This window comes from Dipteris shenzhenensis, chromosome 16, assembly GCF_047967505.1.
Source record: "Dipteris shenzhenensis isolate YYH24624 ecotype China chromosome 16, Dip_SZ_1.0, whole genome shotgun sequence".
In the NCBI taxonomy this organism is placed as follows: domain Eukaryota; kingdom Viridiplantae; phylum Streptophyta; class Polypodiopsida; order Gleicheniales; family Dipteridaceae; genus Dipteris; species Dipteris shenzhenensis.
The window spans coordinates 49,915,496-49,943,324 of record NC_141611.1 but is presented as its reverse complement, the minus strand read 5'-3'; the positions used below and the strand labels follow the sequence as shown (position 1 = coordinate 49,943,324).

The following is a 27,829-nucleotide window of genomic DNA, read 5'->3' as shown; positions in this document are numbered from 1 at the left end:
ACCCCTCAGCCACCTTCCCCTTCCCCACCCCAGGCAGGGCACCCCGAGACTGCACCACCCCTGGAGCAGTCTTCCTTGTGTGCTAGCCCGGCCCCCTCAGTTGCAGACTCTGGCGGGCCTCAGCTCTAGGAGAGAGAGCTTCCTCGCGACTTCTACAGGTCCGGTCCCTGGGATTACTTGGATGTGGCCGACCTCGGGACCTTTCCAGCTTGCCTCGACATCAGTATCTTCCTGCTCCGTTAAGGGGCGGATGGGAAGATCGCAGCCTTGGCCCCGAGGGATGGCCCCAGCTTTGCTTTCACCTTTCTCAGCGACGGCACCGAGATTTGGACAGACGACTCGGTCTAGGAGGCTCTCAGAGAGCAGACGCACGCTCAGATTTGCTCCTGGATAGGCCCGTTGGGTGGACAGCTTCTCGAGACTCAGTGGTCCGAGGGTGATGTGCGCCTGCGGTGGCGTTGCGCCGCCAAGCGTTTCAGATTGATTGTGATCCTCAAGCCCCCTCTGTCCTAGCCCCTCCCCCAGGATGTTAGAGCCTGGACTCCTCAGAAACTTCGCGCCTTCTACGGGATGACTACCTCAAAGATCTCGAGTTGGCTCGAGAAAGCGTTTGTCCATGGCACCAAAGGCCTCACGCCTTTGCTAAAAGTTTTAAAGAATGGGCAGGATGACCCCGCCTCCCCCTCCAAACCCTCACAAAAGCGTCAGCGCCTTCATTCCGAAATTTCAGCCTCTTCATCGACCTCAGCCGCGAGCAGACAGTTGTTCGCAGCCTACTAGTCCTCATCATGAGCTTACACCTTGTCTCCTGGAACGAGAACGGGTTTCATTCTTCTGGCACCCGTGGTCCTAGGAAGCTCATCTTGAGACAGGAACTTCAGCCAGCAGTGATTGGTCGCTTGGATATACTCCTGCTCCAGGAGCATACGCTTTCAGTGGCTCATTCCCGTAGCTGCGGGAAGATTCCCTGGACGCTCTCACACTTATTAGGAGCCCTCGATCGGTGCACAGGGGAGGAGTGGCGGTGTCTGCACTTCCGTTTGCGAGTCGTTTGCCCAGGGAGTTTTTGGCCATGGTACGTTGATCCCAGGCCGTGCACTTTGGGTTGGCCTAGAGTTGGAGGGCTCCAAAATAGGAATCCTCAACATCTATGCACCCACAGACCTCCGATGCAGAGCCACCTTCTGGAGGACACTCACAGAGATTCTCCCAGACATGGATTCGTGGATTGTTGGAGGTGACTTCAACAATCTGGAGACTTTGGAGGACCAGAGTTTACAGGTATAGCTCAGGCAGAGCAGTCCGCTTGGGACTCCTTTATCTTCGCGATAGGAGGTAGGGACAGCTGGAGAGACCCGTCCTTCCGCCGATGGCACGAAAGCTTGGACTTCTCGTAGGGCTTCCGCAGGGAAGGAGGTAGACTCATGGAGAGATTGGACAGATTTTATGTCAGTGATTGGGCCATCAGCAGAGGTGGTCAGGTGGGTGTAGTGCCAGGGACGACACTCTCCGACCACGCGCTAGTGCTCTTATCACTAGACTCGGCAGCTCAGTCCCTTCCTCCCCGTTCGTGCAGGATTCCTGATTCCATCTTCTCTAGGGAGGAGGTGCGCAGTAGTATCGGTAGCCTTCGGGACAGAGATTAGGGCGAGTGCGTGGATCTGGTAGAGTCGGTGGCGCAGGCTCTGCAGGAGTCCAGCCAAATTTGCCAGCTCCCAGCCCTTCAGGTTCGACAGGAGTGGTGGGGCAGAGAGAGAGCTCTTCGTAGGGACCTCGCCTCCATTCAGCGACTCCCCCAGCAGGCAGCTCCGGGTTCGGAGGAGCTTCGGATCCAGGCCCTTCGAGCCAGAGCCCTTCTTGAGGAGACTCTCCAGCGTTGCTCAAAGTTTTCTTATCACGCCTCCCTCTCCTACTGGGCTCGGAAGGGCGACCGGATGAGCAAAGAGTTCTTCAGGACGCATGGCCAGAGGGCAGCAGGTGACCAGCTCTAGAGTCTTAGGACAGCGGAGGGGCACATCGTTACTGATCCGGAAGAGGTCTTGGGGTTGGCTACCGACTTCTACAGGACTCTTTTCCAGCAGGAGCAGCTTGCGCCCCCTACTAGACGTTCCCACGAGGAGGTGTGGAGGCACATTCCAGCCCTTGTTCAGCCCAGCATGCAGACGACGTTGATGGCACCGTTCACCACTGTCGAGATGCAGGAGGCCTTGATGGCCATCGATGGGCAGAAATGCCCTGGCGAGGATGGGCTCTCTCGCGCTTTCTTCACCTCTTTCTGGGATCAGATCCATCAGCCCCTCCTAGCAGCCCTCCAGAGGATTTTCAGCAGCGGACATATGCCAGAGAGCCTCTCTTTGGGATTGATTTGCCTCATCCCGAAGGGAGGAGACCGACAGGAGATCCGTCAGTGGCGCCCGATCACTCTCCTCACCACTGCCTACAAAATCCTTGCCAAGATGATCAGTGCCAGAGTTCGGCCACTACTTCCTGACCTCATTCATGACACCCAGACAGGCTTTGTCTAGGATCGCAGTATCCTGGATAATGTCTTCACCTTCTCCAAGGCGACAGAGTGGGCTCAGCACAGCGGGTCGCACTTAGCCATCCTACTTCTCGACTTTGAGAAGGCCTACGATCGAGTGGACTAGTCTTTCCTGAGGGTACTTTGGAGAGACTTGGATTCCCAGTAGGATGGATCCAGGGTATCTCGGCGTTATACAGGACAGCTTCCAGTAGGGTCATCATCGATGGCAGGATGGGAGAGCGTTTTCGATTGGAGAGATCAGTGCGTCAGGGTTGCCCCCTCGCTCCTTACCTGTTTCACTTCTTCGCCGAGGCGATGACATACTACCTTCGGGCAAGGTCGATCGGGATCTGGGGTGTTCGCCTTCCCATCAGGGAGGACACGGAGCTCCTGGACTCGGAGTATGCAGATGACACAGCGCTATATGTTCAAGATGATGAGATGATGCTGGAGAGGGTGAGGCTGGCCTTAGAGGTCTTCTGTTCGGCAGCCGGTGCGAAAATCAACTGGAACAAATCAGTTGGTTTTCTCACAAACCCTGGGGCATGCTCACAGTGGGGGAGGTTTTTGCGTTTTAGATGGATCCCGCGGGGGCAGACAGCTAGATATCTCGGCTTTCAGGTCGGCCTGGACATCACGCCAGCTCAGCAGTTTCTTCCGGTGCTAGATTCCATTCGACGGAAGCTGGCTTTCTGGAGCACTGCTAGGCTCTCTCTTGCAGGTCGTGCTCTTGTAGTCGGTTCTCCTGGCCACGGCCTGGTATGTGGCCTCTTGTTGGTGCTTCTCGAGATCCAGCGTGGCACAGCTCAAGAGGATGGTCCGAAATTTCCTATGGTCTGGGGGGGATGGTCTTAGAGATACCAGGGCCAGGGTCGCCTGGCAGACAGTCATTCTTCCGCAGGCTGAGGGTGGCTTGGGGGTCATTGATCCTGAGCTTCAGAGTCAGGCCCTGCTGGGCAAGTTAGTTATCCGCGGTTTGACCCCGGGGGGGCAAACATGGAAGATGTTACTTCAGCAGGGGATCAGTTCTTGCGTACCGCGCCGAGGTGGAGAGTGGCTACCGTCCCTCCGGTGGATCTTCACCTCTGCACCGCTTACTCACCCCCGCTCCCCCCTCATTCGTAGCCTTCTCACGGTTTGGAGGCGACTCCGTCTCAGTCTCCTCCAGTCCCCTCCTAGCAGTCAGGAGGAGATCGATCGCCAGCCGCTCATCTGGAACGATCAGGTCAGAGATACCTTAGGCCTTCAACTGGGGGAGAGGTCACATATCCTGTGGGACGGCTAGATGCGGGGGCCAGCCCGGTCCCTTTGAGTTTGGAGGGACACTTACAGACACTTGGAGACCGTTGCTCTAGCAGCAGCAGCCGGAGGTGTCCGTGGAGCTCAGGCGAGACGCACAGAGATAGACAGAGCGATTCCTGCCGGTTGGTTGGTTCCACCCGAGATTCAGATCCTCATGCCTGGTGATGACCGTTGGCTTGGACAGTTTACCCCCCGTGGCATCCCACTGGTGGTTGCAGGCCGGATGGACGACACCGCTGTATCCTTCGCAGTTTTGGGGGACGGCCGACTCAGGAGAGAGGGCGTGCTCATCGACCCCCTTCTCTCGTGGCAGAGGGTTCGGGTCGTAGGCCTCGTGGGGAAGGTTTGGCAGATCGATCCTAGTATAGAGCAAGATCAGCTGCAGTTATGGCGACTCTGGCTTTGGGAGGGGCGGGCCCTGTCAGAGCTTGATTGGGATCCAGGTGAGTGGAGATGGCCAGAGGTTGTGGCAGACCAGGGGCCGACCCCTTTCTTCGCTTACAGCACGACATTGGGTAGGAGAGTTCTTGGGAGGATGCAGAGCCGCCCGCCCACCCAACGGCCCAGTTGGTATGCTCAGGGTATCTCCAGGCTATTTTTGCAGGCCTTCTCGAAGGCCTTGTGGGAGAGCTGGCGGCCGCGGAAGATTTCCTACTTCCTTTGGCTACTCGCCCACAAGGGTCTTCCAGTGGGGAGCTGGTTGCGGCAGATTGGTCAGGATGGACTTTGTCAGATTTGTCATGAGGACGAGGAGTCATCAAAACACTGCCTATGGAGCTGCACTCGCGCCCAGGAAGTGTGGAGGTGGACCTTGGGGATCCTTACTCGCGCAGCACCGGAGTTAGGTTTGATCACCTGGGGCGCGTTCTGCTGGTGCAGCACCACACCTGGCTATCATCAGTTGTTCGAGGCAGGCCCACAGGACCCCATGTTCCTTATCACACAGGGGACTTGGGGGCCGCTTGAGGGCATCCCGCCGCACTTGGCAGAGGCAGACACAGGATCTCAAGAGAGGCAGCCAGTCTGGGAGATTATTAGCAGCATCGTTGGATGGCACATTTGGACCGCGCGCTGCGCGCAGATCCTCGGTGGTACCTCTCTTTTGACTGCCCAGGTCATGGCCGACATTTGGAGCGAGATTATTCACACACTCAGAGGCCAGTGGGACTAGATACAGGGAGATTCCCGGGCTGGCCGGGAGAAGCGGAGATGTTTCCTCCGAGATTGGGATACGCAGGGCCTCTTCTTCGAGCATACTTCTCAGGGCCTTCAGTGGCGCTATTCACCGCCTCTCTGGCTGTTTATTCACACCCGCCTGATCCCTCCGTGAGAGAGAGCTTTTTGTTTCCACTTAGGGCTGCGTCCGATTTGTGAACGCAGCCCCGTCAGCTGCAAAACTGACCCCATATATCTTGTTTTTTCGAAGTAATATAATCAGCACTGTTTTTTCGGCAAAAAATATACCTTAGATCTCAAGCTGATATTTATGGGCTAAGGCTTCCTATACGCCGCGAAGAACTCCTGGATAGTGAGTTGGCAGATGACACGGCTGTTTTTTTGGATGCCTCCCCTAGGACACTCACTTCCTTCCAGACAGCCTTGGATTTATTTTGCACGGCTGCAGGTGCACACATTAATTGGCATAAATCCAATGGTTTTTGGATTTGCGATGATGACACCCCGGCTTGGGGTAATGATATTGGTTTCAATTGGGTATAGAGGGGTATCTCCGTCAAGTATTTGGGCTGCCAAGTTAGGGTGGGCATCTCTCCTTCACAACAGTTTGCTCCGGGTGTTGGAGAGCATCAGAAGAAAGATCCTTTTCTGGAGCTTAGCCAAACTTGACTTGGCATCTAGAGTGGTGGTAGTTAACCAGGTTCTTCTAGCCACAGCATGGTTTGTATGCTCTTGTTGGTGCCACTCTAGGGATTGTATCACTCAGCTCAAGAGGCCCGTACGAAACTTTTTATGGAGTGGTCTAGATGGCACAACTGATGTTACAGCTAGGGTGGCTTGGGAGACCTTGATTCTCCCTACAAGAGAAGGGGGTTTGAATATCATCGACCCGGATCTACAGTGCAGAGCCTTACTCCGCAAGGTCGTTGTGAGAGGACTTATGCCAGGGCAAGAGCCTTGGAAGGATTTTTTTATCAGATGCATACAGTCTCGCACGCCCACTTCAGGAGATGATTGGATACACAGTATCAGATGGGTTTTCACCACAGCCCACCTTAGATCTCTTCTTCCCCTCTTATGGTTGCTATCTTGAAAGCATGGGCCAGCTTCAGGAGTACTCTTCGCATGATTCCCCCGTCCACCCGTGAAGAGATTGAAAGGCAGCCTATCATGTGGAACGACAGTATCTTGGATGAGCATGGCAGACCACTTGGAGCTTCTCTTTACATGCAGTGGCCCAGATGGGAGAGGGGCCGTGCATCTACTGTGGGAGCATGGAAAGCCTTCAGGAGGCTTCCTGCAGACCGACAGACCCAGATGGTTCATAATCTCAGAGGGAGTGCAGGGAGAGTTCAACAGATTGATGCAGCCTTGCCCTTAAATTGGGTGGACACAAATGACATGCCTATTACTTGTTCCACCTCGATGGGGGCATTTTCTAGATTGGGCATTCCCTTGTAGGTGATTGCTTTACGTAACACACATGAGGATGCCCTAGTCTTTGATGTTTCTTCGGGAGGCAGGCTGTCTAGATCCATAGACGATATTTTGTTGGAGGTACTGTGGAGGGTTCTCAGGTTCACCCTTCTTAGACCTTGGCAGGTACTTGGACAGATACGGTACACACTTTGATGGCCACATGGGCGACCATGCAGGGATCCTCTCGAGCAGGCTCCTCCAAGAGAGTTACTTTTCTCAGGGATTGGAGAGACTCTCCCTTCCTTGCTGAGACTTCTATAGGGTTGAGTTGGCGTTTTCAGCCTCAGCCTTGGTTTCTTTCTACCTCATTCTTCTGAGGTGTTTTTATTGCATGCTTAGCATGTTGTATTTCCGCACAAAGCTTGCTCTAGCGAGTTTTTTTCTTACTTAATAGAAGTCCCTTTTTGCAACCAAAAAAAAAAAGCTAATCCCCAAGACTAGAAAAAGATCAGTCAACCTTTTAGTTGACCTGAAATAGAACCTTACGTGTTATGTTTGAAGACTTTGGACCTTAAACAAGCCAATGAAATGGATAGACATCGCAGAAAACACAAAATGCGTGGAGGTGTTAATTTGTTGCTGAAATCAATGAGATCTAGCCAGGAGCAATCAGTAGAGAATACACCACCCGGACCGTTAGATGACATCGACTGCAGGCCTCAGAAGTGACACTGGGTGATGAAGCGAATCCCCATTGAAGTCATGACTGGATTTTGGTCCTCACTTTGGGCTAGCCTTCACCCAAGGGAGATCTCATACTTCTTCTAGATTTGTGTCCATGGAGGTCTACGCATCGGTCCTTTTCTAATACAGATGCAGAAGGATGGGACTTGTCATTGTTGCTCAACAAGTGACGTAGAGATGATACCACACTTCTTGTGGAGCTGCCTTGCGGCTTAGAGGATTTGATTGGGCTTTCATAGGATCCTAGCAAAGGTCACTTCTGAAGTATCGGTAATCTACTGAACTAAACGAGACATTGCCGCCATCCTTGTGGGTATTTAACATGATATCATCTAAACCTTGGAGACCATGTGGCACTTAGGTGCAAAGAGTTATAAGAAGAGAGCTGAAAGGCATGAGCAATCCTGCAAGGCTTGTCCTACAAGTACCTTCTACATTTTCATGGATCGAGGTCTCCGTGGGTTGTATAACCCCCCCTTGGTGCCCACTTCCAAGTACTCTAGGTAGTGAGCTGACACCCTGAGACACGGCTGCAGGAGGGCAAGCACCCTTCTTTCAGCATGTTCACCAATTGCTGAATTTGATTTCTCAAAGTTTCTAATAGAAGGTTCTTTTTCTGGAAGAGAGAGAGAGAGAGAGAGAGAAAGAAAGAAAGAAAGAAATTTTATTAAAGGTCCACGGAAGGCCATACATGGCCTATGGGACACAAAATCATCCGAAAGGAAAATACATCATCAACGATGCGCCAACTAGGTGGCCTCATCGTAATACCGCTAAGATGCCAAAAATGGCTACAAAAATCCTAGATACAAAATGAAATGAAATAGAGTACCAAAATTGCCTAGATACAAAATGTAAAATATGAGATATGAGGAACATCGTCTTCCCTAAGGGGTCTGTGATCCAAAGAAATGATGGAAGTCATGGCCATCGACCATGCCTCCTGCCATGAGTGTGAAGATCTGGGCAAGTGTCAAATGGGCTGCTGGCGGTGCCAAGTCTCCATGGAGCAATCTCCTCCGAAAATCTGCCATCATCCTCCGTCGTCTAGAAATAAAGAGAGAGAGAGAGAGAGAGAGAGGTATGTGAGTGTGCACACTATCCAGGGCATCATGCATGACACATGGAATTTTGATATCTTATGTATGATAGTAGAATGTAGACAACAGTACCCATTAACTTTAAAATGAACATAAATGATTATTGACATAATCTACAGAATGCAACTTCTATTGGTATATAATAAATCCATATTTATTTTATACATTATATATATATAAAGTGCATTTGTAGGTGAAAGCCCAATAAAATGATTAAACATTAATCATCAATATTGCATACACTTGGAAACAAAATGCCGTTTTGCCTCTGGGTGAAATCCATGTGACGTCTCCAGCCATAGTTCTCGAAGCAAAACAGGCAGTCTGACAATGTTCCTGTGATCAACTGTCATCAACAAATAAGTGGAGTCAGACACACAAAAGCATATTGTTAAGCACTTGCTACAACATCCATTGGAAAAGTTTGGTGTGTTCTAAAAATTGGAGGTTTGAACATTTTTAAGTAGGATACATAAATAGAGCGCAAAACCAAAATAGACCTTTGTCAATCTCCCAAACAGCAGTACGCTTGCCAGGTATGCTGACACCATCTTCATAGAAGGTGATATATTTAACATTGCTATCACGTGTCATATTTGAAACAATATCACCACCCTTGTCTTGCTCAACATTAAAAGACTCTTGCACATCAGATGGACCATATGCCCGCTGCATCAATTTACCAAAGATAGTCAACCAAAAACAATGAGAGAGAAATTCAAACTCTGCCTCCTCTCTCGCGCAGTATGCATGCTTGCTTTGCATGTGTGAGTGTGCATGTGTGTATGCATATGCGTGCGCATACATGTGCATGTGCACGTGTGCGTGCACGTGCGCGTGCGTGTGTTTTCACCCAAAAAAATGTGTGTGCACGCCCGCTTGCATACTATCTGGGGATATTTCTGAATCATGGACTCTTTGTTGTTCAGTTCATCAGGGCTGTCCACTTAGTGCACTTCTATATGCGATAGCCACGCATCCCATGCTTCAATACATGGATCATTTGGTGGCAACAGACATGCTGCATGGGTTGGAGATTAATGGAAGCCGCACTTTGATTGCTCAAGCTTATGCTGATGATTCATTTTTTACTACTCAGAATACTGAGCGGATCCTTCCTCCTTGATGCATGCTCTATCTTTATATGGTCTAACTGCTGGTCTTCATGTGAGTTTTCAGAAATTTGAGTTGCTACCGTTGCATTCCAAATACTGGCATACTCTATTATGGCCGGGGGAAATTGTCCCACCCACTCAGCTGGTTCACCATCTTGGTTACCCCTTGGGCTTGAAGATTACTCGCCGCCAATAGTTTGAATGGATACTTGCAAAACTGAGGAAAAAGCTAGAATACTGGAGATTAGTGATTTGGCCATTGCATGTCAAGCTCTCCACAAGGCCTACAACATTTCCCCCCGACATTAAATCATTCACCGTCCCTAGAACAATAAGATGAGGGAACATGCCTCCCTCTATATGGAATAAAGACATGAAGTGCTGGGACATGCTCCCAAGCTAGCATCATGAAAAGATACATTTCCAAAGTGTTCCACCTCTGATTGATTATGGTTACAATTGAGCATGAAACCAAGACATATTTCACATGTCTAATAATTCTTCCACAAATCCAAGTACATTATAATGGCAGACTAACAGTGACGAGAAACTTGTAGGGGTTTCTCATCACTGGAACTCCATAAAAGAGTAGTTGGTCCCATCCAACTTATCCTCTTGTGTGAGGACGCCAAAAACATCATTGGGATTGTTATTCTGTGCCATGAGTGACAAGCAAAAAATGCAAGAAACACTGTCAAGTAACTTCCCTTGCTGTGAGTACAAATGCACAACTGCAAATCCCTTCTGGGATTAAGAGGCAGCCCCAAAATGCTCACTGACAAAAACAAAAAGCTTGGATCGTAGGAGAAGCTTCGTCTGCTGCTGCCCCCCGCCTTCGTCTGTCGCCATCAGCCACCCCTGGCAGTGCCCTGCCCTTAGCCGCGATCTGCTCCTTGGCAGCGACCTGTTGCCTAGGCCTCGCAGGTTAGCCGCGATCTGGTCAGCGACCTGCTGCCTAGGTTGCGCAGGTTTCCCTGCAGTGCGTCGCCTCCCCTTGCCTTCTCGAGTTGCGCCTCCTCTCAGCCCATTTGGCTGCTGCAGAGGCGTCCTGGTGGTCGAGACCCCCTTAGCCTGTTCGCGTTGCGCCCCCCCCTTCAGCCCGCTGTGCAGGTCGTGCCCTGCTGTGCCTTCTTCAGGTCGCCCCTTCTGGCTGCCTTCTAGGACGCCCTTCAGGCCGCCAGTAGCTGCTGTCTGCCCCCTCCCTTGCACCTCAGGTTGGGCTTCAGGGCCCTCTTCCGGGACTGTTCTACGTGTGTTCCGGGGAGCTGTGTTCCTAGGCTGCTTCCAGGCATTGGCGGAGGGTTTTTTCTGTTGTCATTTCTCGCAGGCTGAAGTTGGGAGCATTCTTTAACCAAGGGGTTTTTGGGATTCTAGTGGTTGGTTGCGAGTTCTTGGTGGGTATTTTCAGCAGAGATAGCTCCTCCCCTCAGGACAGCGCAAGCTGAGACAACGGAGGACACTAATGCCACTCCCGTCGCCGAACCTCAGGAGATCGAAGTCACAGTTTCTTTTCCTCCTGACATTGTGCAGATGATTGAGGTAGCGGAGGAGGGTTTTCGTTTGACGCACATCATTGGCTTTCTCCCCGGTAGAGGCCAACAATTACGTGATTGGGTGTACACCAGCATGGCCTCATTGGGTGTCTCAGTTACAGTTTTTCGATTGCTTGGCAGAGGGTACTTTTCTTTTGGCCTTCAGTCCGCAGAGCAGGCTCAAAGAGTACTTATGAGCTCTCCGATTCAGTTTCAGAGCAGAGTCATCCATTTGTGGCCTTGGCGGAAGCACTTCAGTACTACATCCTCGGGACCGCGTCAGGTCTCTTTTTGGATGCTTTTCCCTGGACTTCCTGATGAGGTTAGCTCTTGTCGCAGAGCTCTGGAGCATATGGCTAGCGTGGCACGTACAGTAATCCCATCAGGCGCTAGACTTTCCTATGCTCAGTCACTTGTTGGTACAGGTGTTACGAGGGTTAGACTCACTTCAGAGTTCCCCCCTCCCCGACCTTTGCCTACTTTGATTTCGTACTCCACGGGAGATGGCGTCCAGATGCAGCACAGGGTTTTGTACGAGGGGCTTCCTGATCAGTGTCTTTTCTGTCGGAAGAGAGGTCATTTTATTAGGGATTGCCCTAGTCGTAGGCCTCGTTCAGAGACTCCGGATCCTTCTCACCCTACGAGAGACCCAGAGCCTTCAGTTCAGCCTCCAGGGGTCTTTGAGCCTGCTTTGACTCATTCAACTGAACGAGAGGAGACTCCTCTGGGTGGGCCTCCAGTGGAATCAGAGGACCTGGAGGTGCCTCCAGTGCAACAGCTTTCACGGAGAGCTCGGAGGAGACGGAGACAGAGGGAGAGCCAACAACACGAGCAGCCCCATGTACGAGCTCACAGATGGCAGAGAGCTGAGACTTATGTGCAGGAGACCCCGGAAAGGGGAGATGCAGAGGACCATCCACAAGCAGGTCTTGACACGGTGCAGGAGACGGTCGCTCAAGGAGTTGAGTCACTTGTGCAGGAGACCTCGGAAAGGGGAGTTGTAGAGGACCATCACCAGGCAAGTCTTGACACTGTGCAGGAGACGGTAGATCAGGGTGTCGAATTACATGTGCAAGAGACCCCGAAAAGGGGAGATGCGCAGGACCATCCACAGACAGGTCTTCTCACTGAGCAGGAGACAGTTGTTCAGGATTTGATGACACTAGACACCACTACCCCGGAGTCTCAGATATTGGTTACGGAGACAATTTTTCAGCAGGAGACTGCTCAGGCTGCAGTTACGGTGATGGATGCCTCTCCCCAGTAGCCTGTCGAGAGAGTGGTATTTTATGACACAAGTCAGAGTCAGAGCCCGAGCCGTCCCAGGATCTCATGCGCCTATACGAGGTTCCCTCGAGACCCCTTTCACAGCCCTGTCGCACAGTACCTTCCTTTGTTGCTATGCGGAGCGTCATTTTGGATACCCCTCCCAGCACAGCCTCGTCCTCGCAGCTTTTCACTCCTGGTGTATCCAGATCTTTTGCGAGTGCGGTCACAGATTTTGCTCAGTACCCAGACAGGCGGGAGGATTGGGAGATCCTAGTAGATGAGATCGAGCGAGAGTTTCAGTCACCCATGCGGACAGGCACCTTGTCGCAGATTCTTCCTCTCCCTCTCACTTATTCCAGGAGTAGAGTCAGGATGGCTCAGCCTTTTTCAGCTCTTCAGACTCCTAGACCTGACCCCAGGATGGTTGACAGAGATCTGCCCGTTGAGTTTTGGCCCTTTTTGGCTCGAGGGGTTATCACAGACTCCCTCACTCGATTGGAACTTCTACCGGTGTTTTGCCAACGGTCAGAGGAGGTAGAGGAGTACTTGGGATCAGCTACTCTCTCCAGAGAGGGGCATGTTCTTCATTTCTCCGCTGGTAGCTTTCGATCTCGGGGGAGCGAAAGCTGGTCAGCTGAGTCACTTGACAGTGAGATTGCTAGACAGCTTATAAGCATGACTCAGTTTTCATCGGTTCACCGTTTTGTCAGCTCGTAGATTCATTCTTGCCCTAGGACTCTTCGACCTGGCTTCGGTGGCAGGGCCTTTCTGTTTCTGTTCTTTGAGATTCAGGGAGACTTTGATTTGCCCAGGAGTGCTGGTTGGTTTGACTTTCAGCTCCTTGGTTCGCGCCAGAGTACTATTCCCTTGGATGGAGCCATTTTACATGAGTTGGGACAGATTTGGAGTTTGATCGAAGACCGACTTTGGATTGAGCCGTCAGAGAGAGTTTTATGCCGTTGCCACTGGCACACCCTCACTTCCATCCGATGTCTAGCTTGTCCATCATATCTTGGAATGTGAGAGGACTGAACGGCCGCAGATTTACCTCAGACGCGGATGGTCGCAGATTGGGAGTTCCTAGATTGCAGTTGCTTAGGGACTCCCTTCGGTTTATTTCCTCAGGGTCCCCTCTAGACATTGTGCTTATCCAGGAGCATAAGCTCTCCCAGGACAGGATTGACAGATGCAGATCCTTACTCAGAGGACAGAGCCGGACTTTTTGGAGCCCAGCGGATGGCACGAGAGGAGGAGTTTGCATTTCAGTTTCAGCTAGGTGGGCCTCAGAGATCACCCAAGAGGGTACACTAGTGGAGAGCAGAGCATGCTATGTTATTCTTCATATTGAGAACACAGCAGTTGGTGTTCTTAATGTGTATGCTCCCACGGATCCAGCTCACAGACGTGCTTTTTGGAGACAGCTTAGAGAGTCCCTTCCTCAGGCAGACACCTGGATTGTTGGAGGTGACTTCAACATGGTTGAATTCACTAAAGACAAGTCGAGTCAGACAGAGGGTGGCCTTTCCGACAGGGAGAGAGTGAACAATCCAATGTTCATCAAAAGGGACTGTTGGAAAAGTGAGAGATAAACTATGGATCTAGTTCATTACATTCCCCCTTGAGATGATTGGTGGTTAGGATCATTCAATAGAGTGTAACCACAATTAGCTTAAATTAACCATGCTTATGCTAATCTAACCATAGCAAGGTCAACTAACCCACCCCAAAAAGAAAGACATAGCGAGCGGGCCTCTATTGAAAATTTAGTCGAATCAGATCCTTGTTTTTTAGAGGTGATACCCTTGGCTACGTGGGAACCAAATAGAACCACGTCTAACCCCAAAGTTCAAACACAAAAAGTTCAAGTTCTTGGGCATCTGTCGAGTCCATTAACCAACATTTTGGACATCATTTTTTGGCCTAATCAATGCACCTCAGCCACATTACTCATCAGATGAATTGTTCCAAATAGAGAATGGCTACAATGCACAAATATGCAACAACTAAGCTGCCCACACAACAAGTCCACACATATAGTACATGCTAGTTTCTTGACTCTAAGAAGGGTCAAGATCAAGCCTCCCATGTAGCATTAACACAGTGTTCCCACATTATAACACATGCAAGATGAATACTAACATTTGATTGGATTTTCTAGAGTGTATGAGATATTGAGTACATGTCTACATGACAGCTAGTAAAGCCACCTAAGCTAGAATACTGATTTGATAGTCCTGGAGACACTTGCAAAACACACACAAGCTTAACATACAATCATTCTCTATTTCTCTCTACTAGAAACTTTTGATTCAGGGGGCTTCTTCCAAGCCTTCAATATTCGAGAGATTTATTCAACCTTGAAAAGACACTGCTAACTAGCAGTAGTATTTTTTCTTCTAGTCTAATCACTAGGAAAATCCATCTGTTTGATAATTTTGTGCTTTGTATCTTCTTTTAACATGAATGCACCTCAAAAACTACTTAACGAGATTTGGTAACTATATCATGGAAAAAAAAATTTAGTAGATTTGGAAAGTTAGCATACACATGCTAACTAGCATAGAAAGCGTAACATACTAACTTGCTTTCACCCAACTCAATTCTATTGGGTCTTCCACAAGTACTTATTCCCCTCCATCTCTAACACCAATGCCCAAGCTAAAGCTTGAACAACTTGACTTCATAGTAAAAGTAAAGGGTTGAGGATTCATATGCTTACATGATCTACAATTTACCCATTAAATTATTTTTCAAAACAAACTTGGTCTAAGCCAATGACCCAAAGTTGGTCCATGATGCCAATGACTGGACTTCATGTGGTCTAGGATGATGAACATAGTTTCGGTCCCAGGACTTTGGCGACAACAAACATGCAACAACACTGAAATAGGTGGTCTCTGGCCCACCATGATGGAGGAGTCTACTAAGGAGTCATTGGGCCCAACCGGTCGATGCCGAAGAAGACCAAGATTGAGGTACCTTGGATTCCCAAAGAGTTACACATGGATGCCATCCTCCACATGGAGGAGCTATGACATAGCTAGGGGGTTGGTGTAGGTGTGGAAACCAAAGCATCACTTAATGATAGTGAACTCTCTTGGCACGATGGGATAGTTGTGAGCCATCAAGGAGTGATCCAATGGATAATCGCTTGAAGACGATAAGAGTACAAAGGGTAGGAGGGACATCTATTGATGGAGATCATGGCTTCAAATGGAAAGATTGCCAATTGATTGGAATAAGGTAAGAAGTGTAGGTGAAAAAGACGAGAGATGGATCATCCGCATCCGTAGGAAGAGAGAGAAGGATGTGAGATGAGAGAGGCTTGAGCTACGAGCTCGTTCATTATATTGGCGATTCTTGCTGAGTGATCTCTGTACCAATTGAGCTATGGTCCAATGTACTTTGGTCAACTTGGTAGCACTATGGCGAGTCCAACTCTTGGCATGTTTTGCTCTGGCACACACATGCTTAGTTCTTGCAAGCATTTGATCTCTTCTTGTGTTTCCATCCATCTTGTTCCATAGGTGCATCATCATCATCACTAGAGTCTGCTCCATTCGATTAATTGCACCATATCCATTCCATGGTTACACTATCACCAACGCCATAGTTTTCTCCATTCGACCAATTGCACCGCAATCTGCAACAAAGCCATGAGTAGTATTGTATCAACACCCATAGTCAAGTGTTCCACACCTCTCTTGCACCTTGCACCAATGGTCGTCATCCTCAGTAATACCTCTGGAAGAGACTAGACCCCTATTTAAACAATGGCACATGATTCTTGGCATCTATGTCACTCATTGAGCCCAGAAGCATTGTCTCTCTAATCTAGGTGATGATGCATGTAGTCTAGTTAGATGGGTCAATGGTTTCATGGTGTGTTTGGGTCCCATACAAACACATCCTAAAGAGACACATCGTGTCAAACCTCATGTGAGAGAACCTATGTAGAATAGATCGGTTTTTGGATATTTGTAAAACAATCCCTTGATATTCATTGTCGTTGTCAAGTCAATTTAGCATTATAGAAGGTGAGGAGAGGATATGACGAAAAATTCAGAAAACTCTCGAATTAAACCTTTTGACTTACTTGAGGTGTCCTAGTTATGTTCACAGAAGACCCAAGCCAAGTTTTGCACCAAGAAAGAGAGTGATATGGTACCTACACAAAGAAAACCGTTAATGTCACCTTTCTTCCCATTCCTAAAAAGACGAAGTCAAGTTCCTCTACCCATAGGCTGATAAAAATCAAGTTTGTAATAGTTACATTAGCACATCGTCAATAGTAATACCTATATATTTTCCTTTATAGGAACAATTCAACATACATGTTACAAAATCAAAAGTGCATGCCCAAATACCAAAACAGCATATAAAGGGACGAAGATGGAGAAGCAAGTTGTGAGCTTTTGTTTCCCCCTAAAAAGGAAGAAGTAGCAAAACTAAGGGGAGAAACATCCGTAAAAGTTGGAGGCACATTTGTAGCATTTGCACATATAGGATTGAGGAGCTTTGGAGGTAGTTCACCTAGCTAGGGCCCACTTGTCTTTTGACGGGCTGCAAGGCCAAAAGATTCTTAAAGGCATAAGCAGCCCTAGGATCAAGGTTTGAAGAAAAACCAACAGCAGAGATAATTACGTTGAAAACATGGTGAAGGGAGAGAGAGAGAGAGAGAGAGTTAGGGTGTGAGAAAACAATGCTCCAATGAAGACATAATGAAAGGCTCTCATTCATTCATCAAGTGTGACAAGACAAGTGAAGTACAAGCCTTATGTAGGCTACTCACTCACACACTAGCACCTAGTGCATATGGGATAAGTCCCATGATGACACGTGGCACTCACACAAGACTCACTCACATAGACTAGTACTAGATCACCTAGTACTTCACACTAACACATCACATCACCACACTCTTTGTTTTTGTTTTTTGCAAGAAAGAGACTTCTATTAAGTAAGAGAAAAAACCCGCGAGAGCAAGCTCAAAGCAGAATACATCATGAAACCATGAGAATAAATAAACCCCCTCAAAATGAGGTGGAAAACAACCAAGGCTGAGGCTGAAAGTGCCACCTCAACCCTGTAAGAGTCTCAGAGAAGAAATGAGAATCCTTCCATTCTCTGAAGAAAGAAGCCCTCCTAGCTGAGGCTACATGGGAGTCTCCCTGCATACTCGTCCATATGGCCATCAAGGTATGTATGGTGTCTGTCCAGATACTAGCCAATGTGTGCGAGGGATGAACCTGCGTTCCCTCCAATGCCTCTGTGCATCTGGCTCTCCAAATATGCCAGGCTGCTATGCTCGCCACAGTCTCCCAAGAGGTATCCACAGAGGCATATACAGCTGCAAAAGGAAGGTGTGGTACCACATCCAAAGAACAGGACTCAACCTAATGACATCGAATCGAAATGGCCCGAGAAGAGTCAAGTCTCTCATAGAAGACCTGAGGCCCCGTAAGAGAAAGCCAAGCCACTGAGCCCCATGTCATAAAGAATGAGGAGTGGGCAAAGTGACTGAAAATCATGGCTACCAAATCATCTTCACATGTCTGCAATCCCATAAGCAATGTTAAATCATCTCTAAAGCACAGAGGCAACGAGGGCAAGTAGGATCGGCTGTGAATTTGGATCTCCAAAGGTTCACTGCAATCCCACCATGGATAGAAAGCCAAAAGAAAAGAGTTATCTTTCTATTCCTGTGGGATTTCCAGAGTCTTCCAAAAGCACCTTTGCAAATCCACAGTGATATCAAATGCCTCCCAATGAGGAACTCTGGAAAGGCTCCAACCTCTACTACTGAGCTGGAATATCCTGGCATTACTGACCATGTAGCGAAAGAAGGGGATGCTCTTCTCTCAATGCCCTGCGTCAATCCACTCCCACTCTCCAGGGTCCCACTGCAAATACCTAATGGGAACTCCCCTGTAGAGCAAAAGTCTCCAAGATCTGGTGGAGAGAAGCCGAGGGTCTGGGTCAAGGAACCACTCTGAATCTGAACCTTGCACCAAAAGACCTACAACCCTGATAGGCTGAAAAGCAGACTCAAGCAAGATGTCTTCTGTGGACCTGAACAATCTGCCACCATCATGCACACCAAAAACCAAGGTATCCTCATGTGCATCTCGAAAGGCCAAAACCTGAAGAGGAACACCCCCTCTCGTCAAAGCACCTGCCTAAGTGGAGCAAGTGAGTGGCATATCATTTGTGTCTACCCAATCCATTGGAAGGGCTGCCTCAATTTGCAAGATCCTCCCTGCACTCCCTCTGAGATGTCCTGTCAACTGAGATTTGGTCTCCTCTAGAAGCCTGCGGAAAGCTTTCCATGACCCCAATGATGAGGCGGGTCCCCTCTCCCATCTGGACCATTGCATGTAGAGTGAAGCACCAAGTGGTCTGCCAAGATCATCCAATATACTGTCATTCCACATGATCGGTTGCCTATCAATCTCTTCACAAGAGGAAGAGGGAATCCTCCGAAGAGTGCTCCTGAAACTGGCCCACGCTTTCAGGATGGCAACCATGAGAGGGGACGAAGGAGACCTGAGGTGTGCTGTGGTGAAAATCCACCTAATACTGCCCATCCAGTCTCCTCCTGAAGAAGGTATGCACGCCTGTATGCTGCTAATAAAAATGCCTTCCACGGTTCCTGCCCTGGCATAAGTCTCCGCACCACCATCTTGCAGAGTAAAGCTCTGCACTGTATATCTGGATCAATAATATTGAGACCCCCTTCCTGTGTAGGGAGGATGAGGGTCTCCCAAGCCACACTGGCTAATGCATTTGTTGTGCCATCAAGCCCACTCCAAAGAAAAATTCTGATCAGTCTCCTGAGCTGAATGATGCAATCCCTAGAATGGCACCAGCATGAACAAACAAACCAGGCCGTGGCTAAGAGGACCTGGTTGACCACCACAACTCTAGAGGCAAGATCCAGCTTGGCTGAGCTCCAAAAAAGGAGCTTCCTCCTGATGCTCTCCATCACAGGAGCAAACTCTTGCGTGGAAGAAATATCCAAGCCAACGTGGCAGCCCAAAAACCTAACTGGCACACCCCTCTGAACCCAAGTGAATCCTATGTCAAGCCCCCAATCTCTAGTGTCCTCGTCACTGATCTAAAAGCCATTGGATTTATGCCAATGTATCTAAGCCCCCGCCGCCAAGCAAAATAAATCCAATGCTGTCCTGAAAGAAGTGAGCGTCTGTGGTGTGGCATCCAAGTAAACTGCTGTGTCATCTACCAACTCATTGTCAAGTAGCTTTTCTTCCCTTCTGATGGGAAGTCTGAGGCCAAAGATGTCAGCTTTAGATCTAATATAGATACTCATAGCTTCAGCCATGAACAAAAAAAGAAAAGGAGCGAGGGGACATCCCTGACGGACTGATCTGAAAATCTGAAATCTCTCACCCCTTACCCCACCAATAAGTACCTGGCTATGGGCTGATATGTACAAAGAGGAAACACCTCTGATCCAAGCATCTGTAAAGCCAAAACGTAGAAGAGTGCCCTCCAAAAAACCCCAATCTATTCTGTCATAAGCTTTCTCAAAATCCAAGAGTAGAATGGCTAGATTCTGGCCGCTCTGCATGGCCCACTCTGAAGCTTTCCAAAAGGAGAAAATGTTATAAAAAATGCTTCTGCCATGCACAAATCCCGTTTGAGTGTCATGAATAAGATCTGGGAGAAGGGGCTGCAATCGGAGCCTGATTGCTTTGGCCAGAATCTTGTAACATGCCCCCAAAAGTGTGATAGGCCTCCACTACGACACTAAATTTCTGCAACCTCCTTTCAGGATAAGGTGGACGAGACCCTTTGTAAGCGACCCAGGCATCTCGCCCGAGTCCCAAATGCCCTGCAGGGCCGATGTAATGTAGTCTCCAATCATATCCCAAAATGCAATGAAGAAAGAAGGGGTGAGGCCATCCGAACCTGGGCACTTGCCCTTGTGAAGGGCTAAAAGTGCAGTCCTAAACTCTGTGTTGGTGAAAGGTGCATCAAGCAAAAAAATGCATATACGGTTTCACCAACAAAGGGATGCTCTGCCAAATAACCTGTCTAGCATCCTCTCTATCCTGTGTGTCAAGATCTACAGTAAGAAGGGCGACATAAAAAACTGAAGCTATGCGCATGACGTCATGTAGATCTGTCTGTAAAACCCCATGTGAGTCAATAAGCTAGGATACACTCTCTCTACTATGTCTAGGGCAAAGAGTAGAGAAAAAGTGTTTATTGACTCTGCCACCCATCTGAATCCAGAAGGACTCCCGTGCATGAAAGGCATGCTCTGCTCTCTGATCAAGCAATGTCTGTTGATGAGCTCTTGCTGTAGCAAGGCGCTCCTGAATCCAAGCATCTGAAGGCCATTTCTACTCTTCCCTCTACAAAGCTGCCAACTGCTGGTGAACACCAATCTCACGTCTCAGAATATCTCGTTTCCTGGTACTAGCAACTGAGTGGTAAAAGTCGCTAATACCAGAAAGGGCAGCAGCTACATGTGATGGAGATGGCTTCCCACCCTAAACATGAGAAACCCATATCTGCACGGCTGCCTCTGTAAGGTCCTCCTCTGTATACAAGGCATCTGGAATCCTGATGTTGGCAAACCGGCCTCTCATGTGAGGCTCTGAGATAGCCAACACAACAGGAAAGTGGTCTGAAGTGGAAACCCCAGCAGCAATGCATACCGATCCACCTCTGTCGACATAGAATCTGTCAATGCATGCATGAATAGGCATCTGCTGCCTCCTGTTCGACCAAGAGGACAGGAGGGACTGTGGCTGAATAAGAAAGGCATCGTCCAACCAAGTATCTCTGCCACAGTAGTGAAAAAGGAAGGCATCCCAAGCTACTCTCTCCAAAGAGTGAAGTCCTCCTTCTCTACCTCCTTTTTTGTTTGATGGTAACTCAACCATATTAAAGTCACCTCAAATCACCCATGAATCCGCAATGGGAGCCCAAGAGAGCAAATCCTTCCACATAATGACACGTTCCCCTCTAATGTTGGAGGCATACAGGTTAAGGAAACCAACCTTACGCCCTCCAATCAAGAGAATAATCCACTGAGCCTTAGAGGGGATAATGACTCCGTGTCCAACAACTAAGGGGAGAACCGACTGTGAAACTGAAATAGAAGTGCCTCCCCTAGTGCCCAAGGCAGGCGACCAAAACGTATGGCCAGAAAGCAACTTGTCCAACTTGGCACAATCTCTAGAATTCAATTTGTGCTCCTGAATAAATAAGATATCAATGGGACCCCCAGTAACACTTGGATGAAGCTGATCCCGGATCAGCTGTCTGTGGCAGCGGCGATGTGGGACACCACCTAGGCCCTATATGTTCCAACTAACAATCCTCATCGATGGGAGGATGTAGAATGAAACACCTTACCCGACCTAGTGGCGGAAATAATTACAGGGAAAGACCTCCTGCTCGAGGAGCGAGGAATGGAACCAAGTGGCGAAAAATCAAAAGGGGAAAGAACCCTGCCACCTGACGAAGAAGCCCTGTCAATAGGAAACCCAATCACTGGCTCACCAAAATTAAAGGGCACAAACTCCTCCTCCAGAAAATCTGAAGCATCTGCCAGAGCTGAAAATGAGTTCCTGTGAATCAGGCCAGACACCGGAGTGCAAAGGATCCCTTCTGGGGGAAGAGGATCAATAGTGTAAACCATCCCCTTCCCCCTATCCAAGGGAGGACGTGAGGACTGCTCAAGACGACCCTGTGTTTGCACGGCTGCGGAGACCTCTCCTGCCTTGGGGAGAGTGTCTGGCAACCGCTAGGTCAAGAGGAGAAGCTGCAACCGGGGAGGAGGTCGAAGCTGAAGTGTCTCGGACTGTGTGAGGTAAGACTGGAGGGATAGCCCGAGCTGAAGCAGAGTCCACTAGTGCATCCTCGTGAAATGAAGGTGAAATCTGCACACGAACCTACGGTCGAAATCCGTACACCTGTACGGACGGTCGACACGTGCAAGTACATACGAGCGGTGTACGAAACTGTACGGCGAAGATACCTACTGAACATATAGTACGGCGTAGGTACGTACGGGGCTGCACGCTGTATGGCGCCTGTGTACGGAACAGAGCTGCAGGCTGTACGGTGACGAGCTATACAATCGTACGGTGATGTAGGCGCTGATACGACGACGCAGGTGCAGTATGTGCTGTACCGCCGTACGGTGATGCAGGAGGTGTTGTTCGAAATCAGTGCAGGAGCTGGTACGGGCGTCGCAGGTACAGTACGGACTGTACGGAATCAGCCCGTATAGATCTATATGGACAATACGACAAGCTGGCACGGGAGCTTGTGGGCTAGAGCTGAAGGACAAGGAGCAGGGAGCAGGATCAACCTGCTCTGATACCAAATGTGAGAAGGGGAGAGAGCAACAGTGAGAGCAAGAAACAGGAGAGTGAGAGAGCTGAAAACGTAGTTGCAATTAGATGAGAGAGTTACAACTCAATGGAGTAATAGGTTTTGTCTAAGTGACAAAACCTTATCCTTCACTAACCATAGTTAGTGAACTAACTGTGGTTAGGGGGAAAAACCTCTAAGTGAGGGAAAAGTGGCCCTAACCTACTTATTACATTATAGCAATAATTCTAACACGGTAGGGAGCTTTGGAGAGGAGAGGGCTGAGGCAGGGGGTAGGGAGTGGGGTAGAAGAAAAAAGGGAAAAGGAGAACAAGGGAGGGTAGGGAGGAAGAGGCGAGGGGGCTAGGGAGCGGGGAAGAGGGGGGGCTGAGGCGTAGGGAAGGGAGCGAGGAAGAGGGCGGAGTAGGGGGCGCGGTAGAGGCAGAGGGAAGGGAGCGGGGTAGAGGGTGAGGTAGAGGGCGGGGTAGAGGGCGAGGTAGGGAGCGGGGTAGAAGGCGGGGGTAGGGAGCGGGGTAGAGGGCGGGGTAGAAGGCAAGGTAGGGAGCAGGGGTAGGAGGCGAGGTAGGGAGCGGGGGTAGGAGGCGAGGTAGGGAGGGGGTAGAAGGGAGCGGCTGAGAGGGGAGGGGCCGAGCTGAGAGGGGATAGAAGGGAGCGGGCTGAGAGGAGAGGGGCCGGGCTGAGAGGCAAGGAGGGGGCGGGCTGAGAGGCAAGGAGGGGGGGCGGGCTGAGAGGGAGAGGAGGGAGGGAGGGGGAGGGGCTGAGGGCAAGGGAGGGAGGGAGGGAGGGGCTGAGGGAGAGGGGGCAGCAAGGGAGCGGGGAGGAGCAGCAGCTCACTTCTCTGTCACCACACTCTTTGGCTATGATATCTCCAACAAATTTAGTAGCAATGACCAAAGGTGGCATGAACTTAGGATATAAGGATGCCCCTAAAGAGGAGGGACCAAGCTATGAATTGAGGACCAATCAACATGTGATTGAGGAGTTATGACTAGTCGCCATCAGGATTGAAGACACTGGAGGGATGGTTTGTATAAGAGTATCTTCTCCACAATCTATGGGCTTCTTGATGGGTGGCGTAACCAAAGCTTGCAGTAATGCCCACCCCAATCGCCTCAGACATAAAGAGGCTAAGAGTGAAAAAGATGCAGGAGAAGTAGGGTGGCTGAAATAGTTTTCCTTTACAAGCTCATGTTTCACAACATCCAACCTCATCAAACCTCATCAATAGCTGTCTACATCATCTTAATCCGCTCTTCTACAGCAGCGAGGCTGCTCCTTGGGCTACCTGTGCTCGATGCCGGAGGTCCTCTACCTCCTTTGGGAGATCAGAGGTCCCCACTTGGGCTGTGAGGAAACTGTGCCTGAGGTATCTTTTTGCCTCTATTGCTCCACCTCTCTGGCCCGCATAATGTGCATCTCTGTGATGAGGAATGACTGTAAGAGAAATGGGGAGGTCATGGGCTGCTATTGTGCGTAAGCGTATAACATGGAGGTGGAGGGCAAAGCTGGCAAGAAACCAATCCTACTCTAGTAGGGCATGGGTACTTGGGGGGGATGAGACCTAGGAAGAGAGAGGATGCACTATCTGAGTGGGAGGGACAAAGTTCGAGATTGGGGTTTGCCAAGACTGTCTAAGGGGCCTTAGGGCTAGGGGACTGGTCAAGAGCTGGGTGGGCTGAGGTGAAACCATCACGGTAGGTGGCGGTGCTGTTTTCTTGATTCCCATCTGTGAGTGAAACTTGTGCTGAGCTGTTCTTCACTACTATCCGTTCCCTTTCCCTTCTCTTTGTCCGTGTCTTCTTGTCTTTGGGCTTCTCTTTTCCCTCGTCTTTTTTCGTATCTCAAGCCATGTGGGAGAGTCCTAATAGGAGGATAAAGTGGAGGGAGAATGTCCACTTATCTAGGCTTCTAGACTCTCAGCTCACCACCATCATGTAGATGCAATAGGGAGAGCATTGAGGGATAAAAAGACAAAATGCAGCTGTATGGGCGAGGCTGCAAGGTGGGGGAGGGAGGAGGGCAGGGGGGGAGTGGTTACTGGGAAGAAATCGGGCTAGTGAAAGGGGGCTGGGGAGGAGCATGGAAGCAAAGAAGAGGGTAGGGTTGGGGTTGGGGAGGCGAGGCAAGGGGCTGGAGAGGCGTGCTAAGGGGCTCCGATGCGTAGAAATTTGTGATGTGTCATTGAGCTCAATCCATCTCTGCCTCTCATGGCACTGTCCCCTACTACTGCCTGATCGGACGCAATAGGGTCTCTCTATGCCATCACATCTCCATCAGATAATAGAGGCCAACACACACCTGGTCATGGAAGTGAATTGACTGGGAGAGAGGCCCAAAATCGTGCCATGCTTGAAAGAGGCAGTGGTGCCATACTCGAATCTCATGGTAAAATGGGTTTATTAATGTCTACGAAAGGCCCAAAAGCCTATGAGACCAAGGAGGCAAAATCCATCCTGAGAAATACACCCCCTTGCACGGGAACAAAAGGTGTCTAGCACACCTTCGAAGAAAAAACTCAAAAGACCAAAGTGAATAACACAAACTTAGCAAGAGCCCTCTATAAGTTGAGATCCAATGTCTGGGGTACATGATTTGAGCTCTATGTCCAACCAATCTCCCCCACAAGAAGGGGCACAAGACTGAATGCTGCGTGAGAAAAAATCCTTCCAGGGGGCTCCTGTCCAGGCATCAATCCACGTACTACAAACTTGCAGAGCAAGGCCATACACTGCAAGTTCGGGTCAATAATACTGAGACCTCCTCCTCCTGTGGGGAGAATGAGGGTCTCCCAAGACACCCTGGCTACAACATATGAGGTGCCATCTAAACCACTCCATAGGAAGTTCCTAATAGGTCTCATGAGTTGTGCGATACAACCTCTAGATCTGCACCAACATGAGCAGACAAACCAGGCAGTGGCCAATAAGACCTGGTTCACAACCACAACTCTGGATGCAAGGTCAATTCTGGCTGAACTCCAAAAGATGAGTTTCCTCCTGATAGCCGGAGAGATGCCCACCCCAACCTAGCATCCCAGATACTTGACGAAGACTCCACTCTGAATCCAAGTGAACCCTATGTCAATCCCCCAGACTGGAGTGTCCTCATCACTGATCCAAAAACCATTGGATTTGTTCTAATTAATGTGTGCACTTGCCCGCAATGCAAAACAAATCCAATGCCGACCTAAATGAATTCAGTGTCTGTGGAGTGACATCCAAAAAAACAGCCTTATCATTTGCCAACTCACTGTCTAAGAGCTCATCCTCCTGCCTCAGAGGAAGCCTAAGCCCTACAATTCCAGCTTGAGCTCTAATGTAATAGCTCATAGACTCAACCACAAAAAGGAATAAAAAGGGGGCTAAAGGAGATCCCTGACGGACTGATTTGGTAATCCCAAATCTGTCCCTCCTGACTCCACCAATAAGAACCTGGCTGTGGGCTGATCTGTAGAGGGCTGACACCCCTCTGATCCATGTATCTGAGAAGCCAAAACGAGTAAGTGTGCCCTCCAGAAAGCCCCAGTCTACCTTGTCATAAGCTTTCTCAAAGTCCAAGAGTAGAATGGCCAGCCTGTGGCCATTATACATGGCCCAATCCGAAGCCTCCCAAAATGAGAAGATGTTATAAAAAATGGTCCTACCATGCACAAAACCCGTCTGCGTATCATGGATAAGATTTGGTAGAAAGGGATGCAGACGAAGGCTAATAGCTTTAGCTAGGATTTTATACAAGGTAACCAGCAAGGTAATTGGTCTCCATTGAGACACTAAATTCCTGCAACCTCCTTTCGGAATCAAATGAATGAGGCCCTCCATAAGTGAGTCTGGCATCTCACCCAAGTCCCATACACCCTCCATGGCTGAGATAATGTGATCCCCAATCTGATCCCGAAAAGTAATAAAAAATAAGGGGGTAAATCCATCTGAACCAAGACACTTGCCCTTGTGAAGGGTAGAGAGAGCAATCCTGAACTCTACGTTGGTGAAGGGTGGATCAAGTGCAACAGTCATATCCCTTGTCACCAACCCTGGTAAGTGTCGTCAAATAACCACTCTAGCATCATCTATGGCTTGAGTGTCAGGATCTACTGTAAGAAGGGAGGCATAGAAATCGGTGGCAACTTGCAAGACGGCATCTGGATGTGTCTGAAGAGCTCAGCCTGAGTCAACAAGCTGTGAGATGCTCTCGCTACTATGTCTGGGGCCAAGAGTAGAGAAGAACCCCTTGTTGACCCTATCTCCCGTCTGAGTCCAAAATGACTCTCTGGCATGAAAGGCATACTCTACTCTCTTATCTAAGAGTAACTTCTGCTGCTAAGCCCTTGCTACAGCAAGGCGCTCCTGAATCCAAGCATCTGTAGGTCTCTTTTGCTCCTCCCTCTAGAAGGCAGTCAAATGCTGGCGGATACCTATCTCACGCATGAGGATCTCACCCCTCCTGATACGAGCAACTGGAAGATAAAAGTCACTAATATCAGAGAGGGCGGCTGCAGCTAAGTCTGAAGAAGAAAGCTGCCCATCCTGCAAATGAGATACCCAGGTCCTCAACACTGTCTTTGTAAGGCCCTCCTCTGCATAAAAAGAATTTGGAATCCTAACACTGGCAGAGCGGCGATCACTACCATTGGAAAATGATCTGAAGTGGACACCCCAGCTGCAATGCAAATAGTACCACCTCTATCAAGAGCCCAATCAACATAAAATCTGTCAATCCGTGCATGTATAGGCATCTGCAATCTCCTGTTCAACCAAGAAAACATGAGAGAATGTGGCTTAGTGTGAAAAGCATCATTGTGCCAAGCATCCCTGCCACTGTACTGAAAAAGAAAGGCATCCCACGCTACTCTCTCTAGGGAGTGAATGCCACCTTCCCTACCACCCCTTTTGTCTGAGGCCATTTCAACCATGTTGAAATCGCCCCATATAATCCAAGCATATGCAATATGTGACCAAGAGAGCAGTTCCTTCCACAAAAGAACACGATCCCCTCTAGAATTGGGTGCATAAAGGTTTAAAAGCCCCAACCTTATGCCCACCAATCAAAAGTAAATACACTGAGCTCTGAAAGGGACTATGATCCCGTGCCAATCACCAAGGGGAGTATAGAAGAAGAAACCAAAATGCAAGTACCTCCTTGGTGCCCAAGGCGGGTGACAAAAAAAAAAGGCCTGAAAGAAGCTTACCCGACTTGGCATAATCCCAGACATCTAATTTGTGTTCCTGAATCATCAGAATGTCCATGGGACCCCCAGTAACACCTGGATGATGTTGG

At 49.3% G+C, this 27,829-nt stretch overlaps 1 protein-coding gene across 1 annotated transcript in view; it reads right to left on the bottom strand.

The window, feature by feature from the left end:
* Positions 1–27,829, bottom strand: part of LOC147893076 (phospholipid--sterol O-acyltransferase-like) — a 265,119-nt gene that overhangs the window by 17,870 nt on the left and 219,420 nt on the right. The window contains exons 11-13 of the mRNA XM_087386979.1: positions 16,278–16,349; positions 8,766–8,934; positions 8,507–8,611 (exon numbers count right to left, since the gene is read on the bottom strand). Of these exons, the coding sequence (XP_087243105.1) occupies positions 8,507–8,611; positions 8,766–8,934; positions 16,278–16,349 (346 nt within the window). The remainder of the gene's footprint in view (positions 1–8,506; positions 8,612–8,765; positions 8,935–16,277; positions 16,350–27,829) is intronic.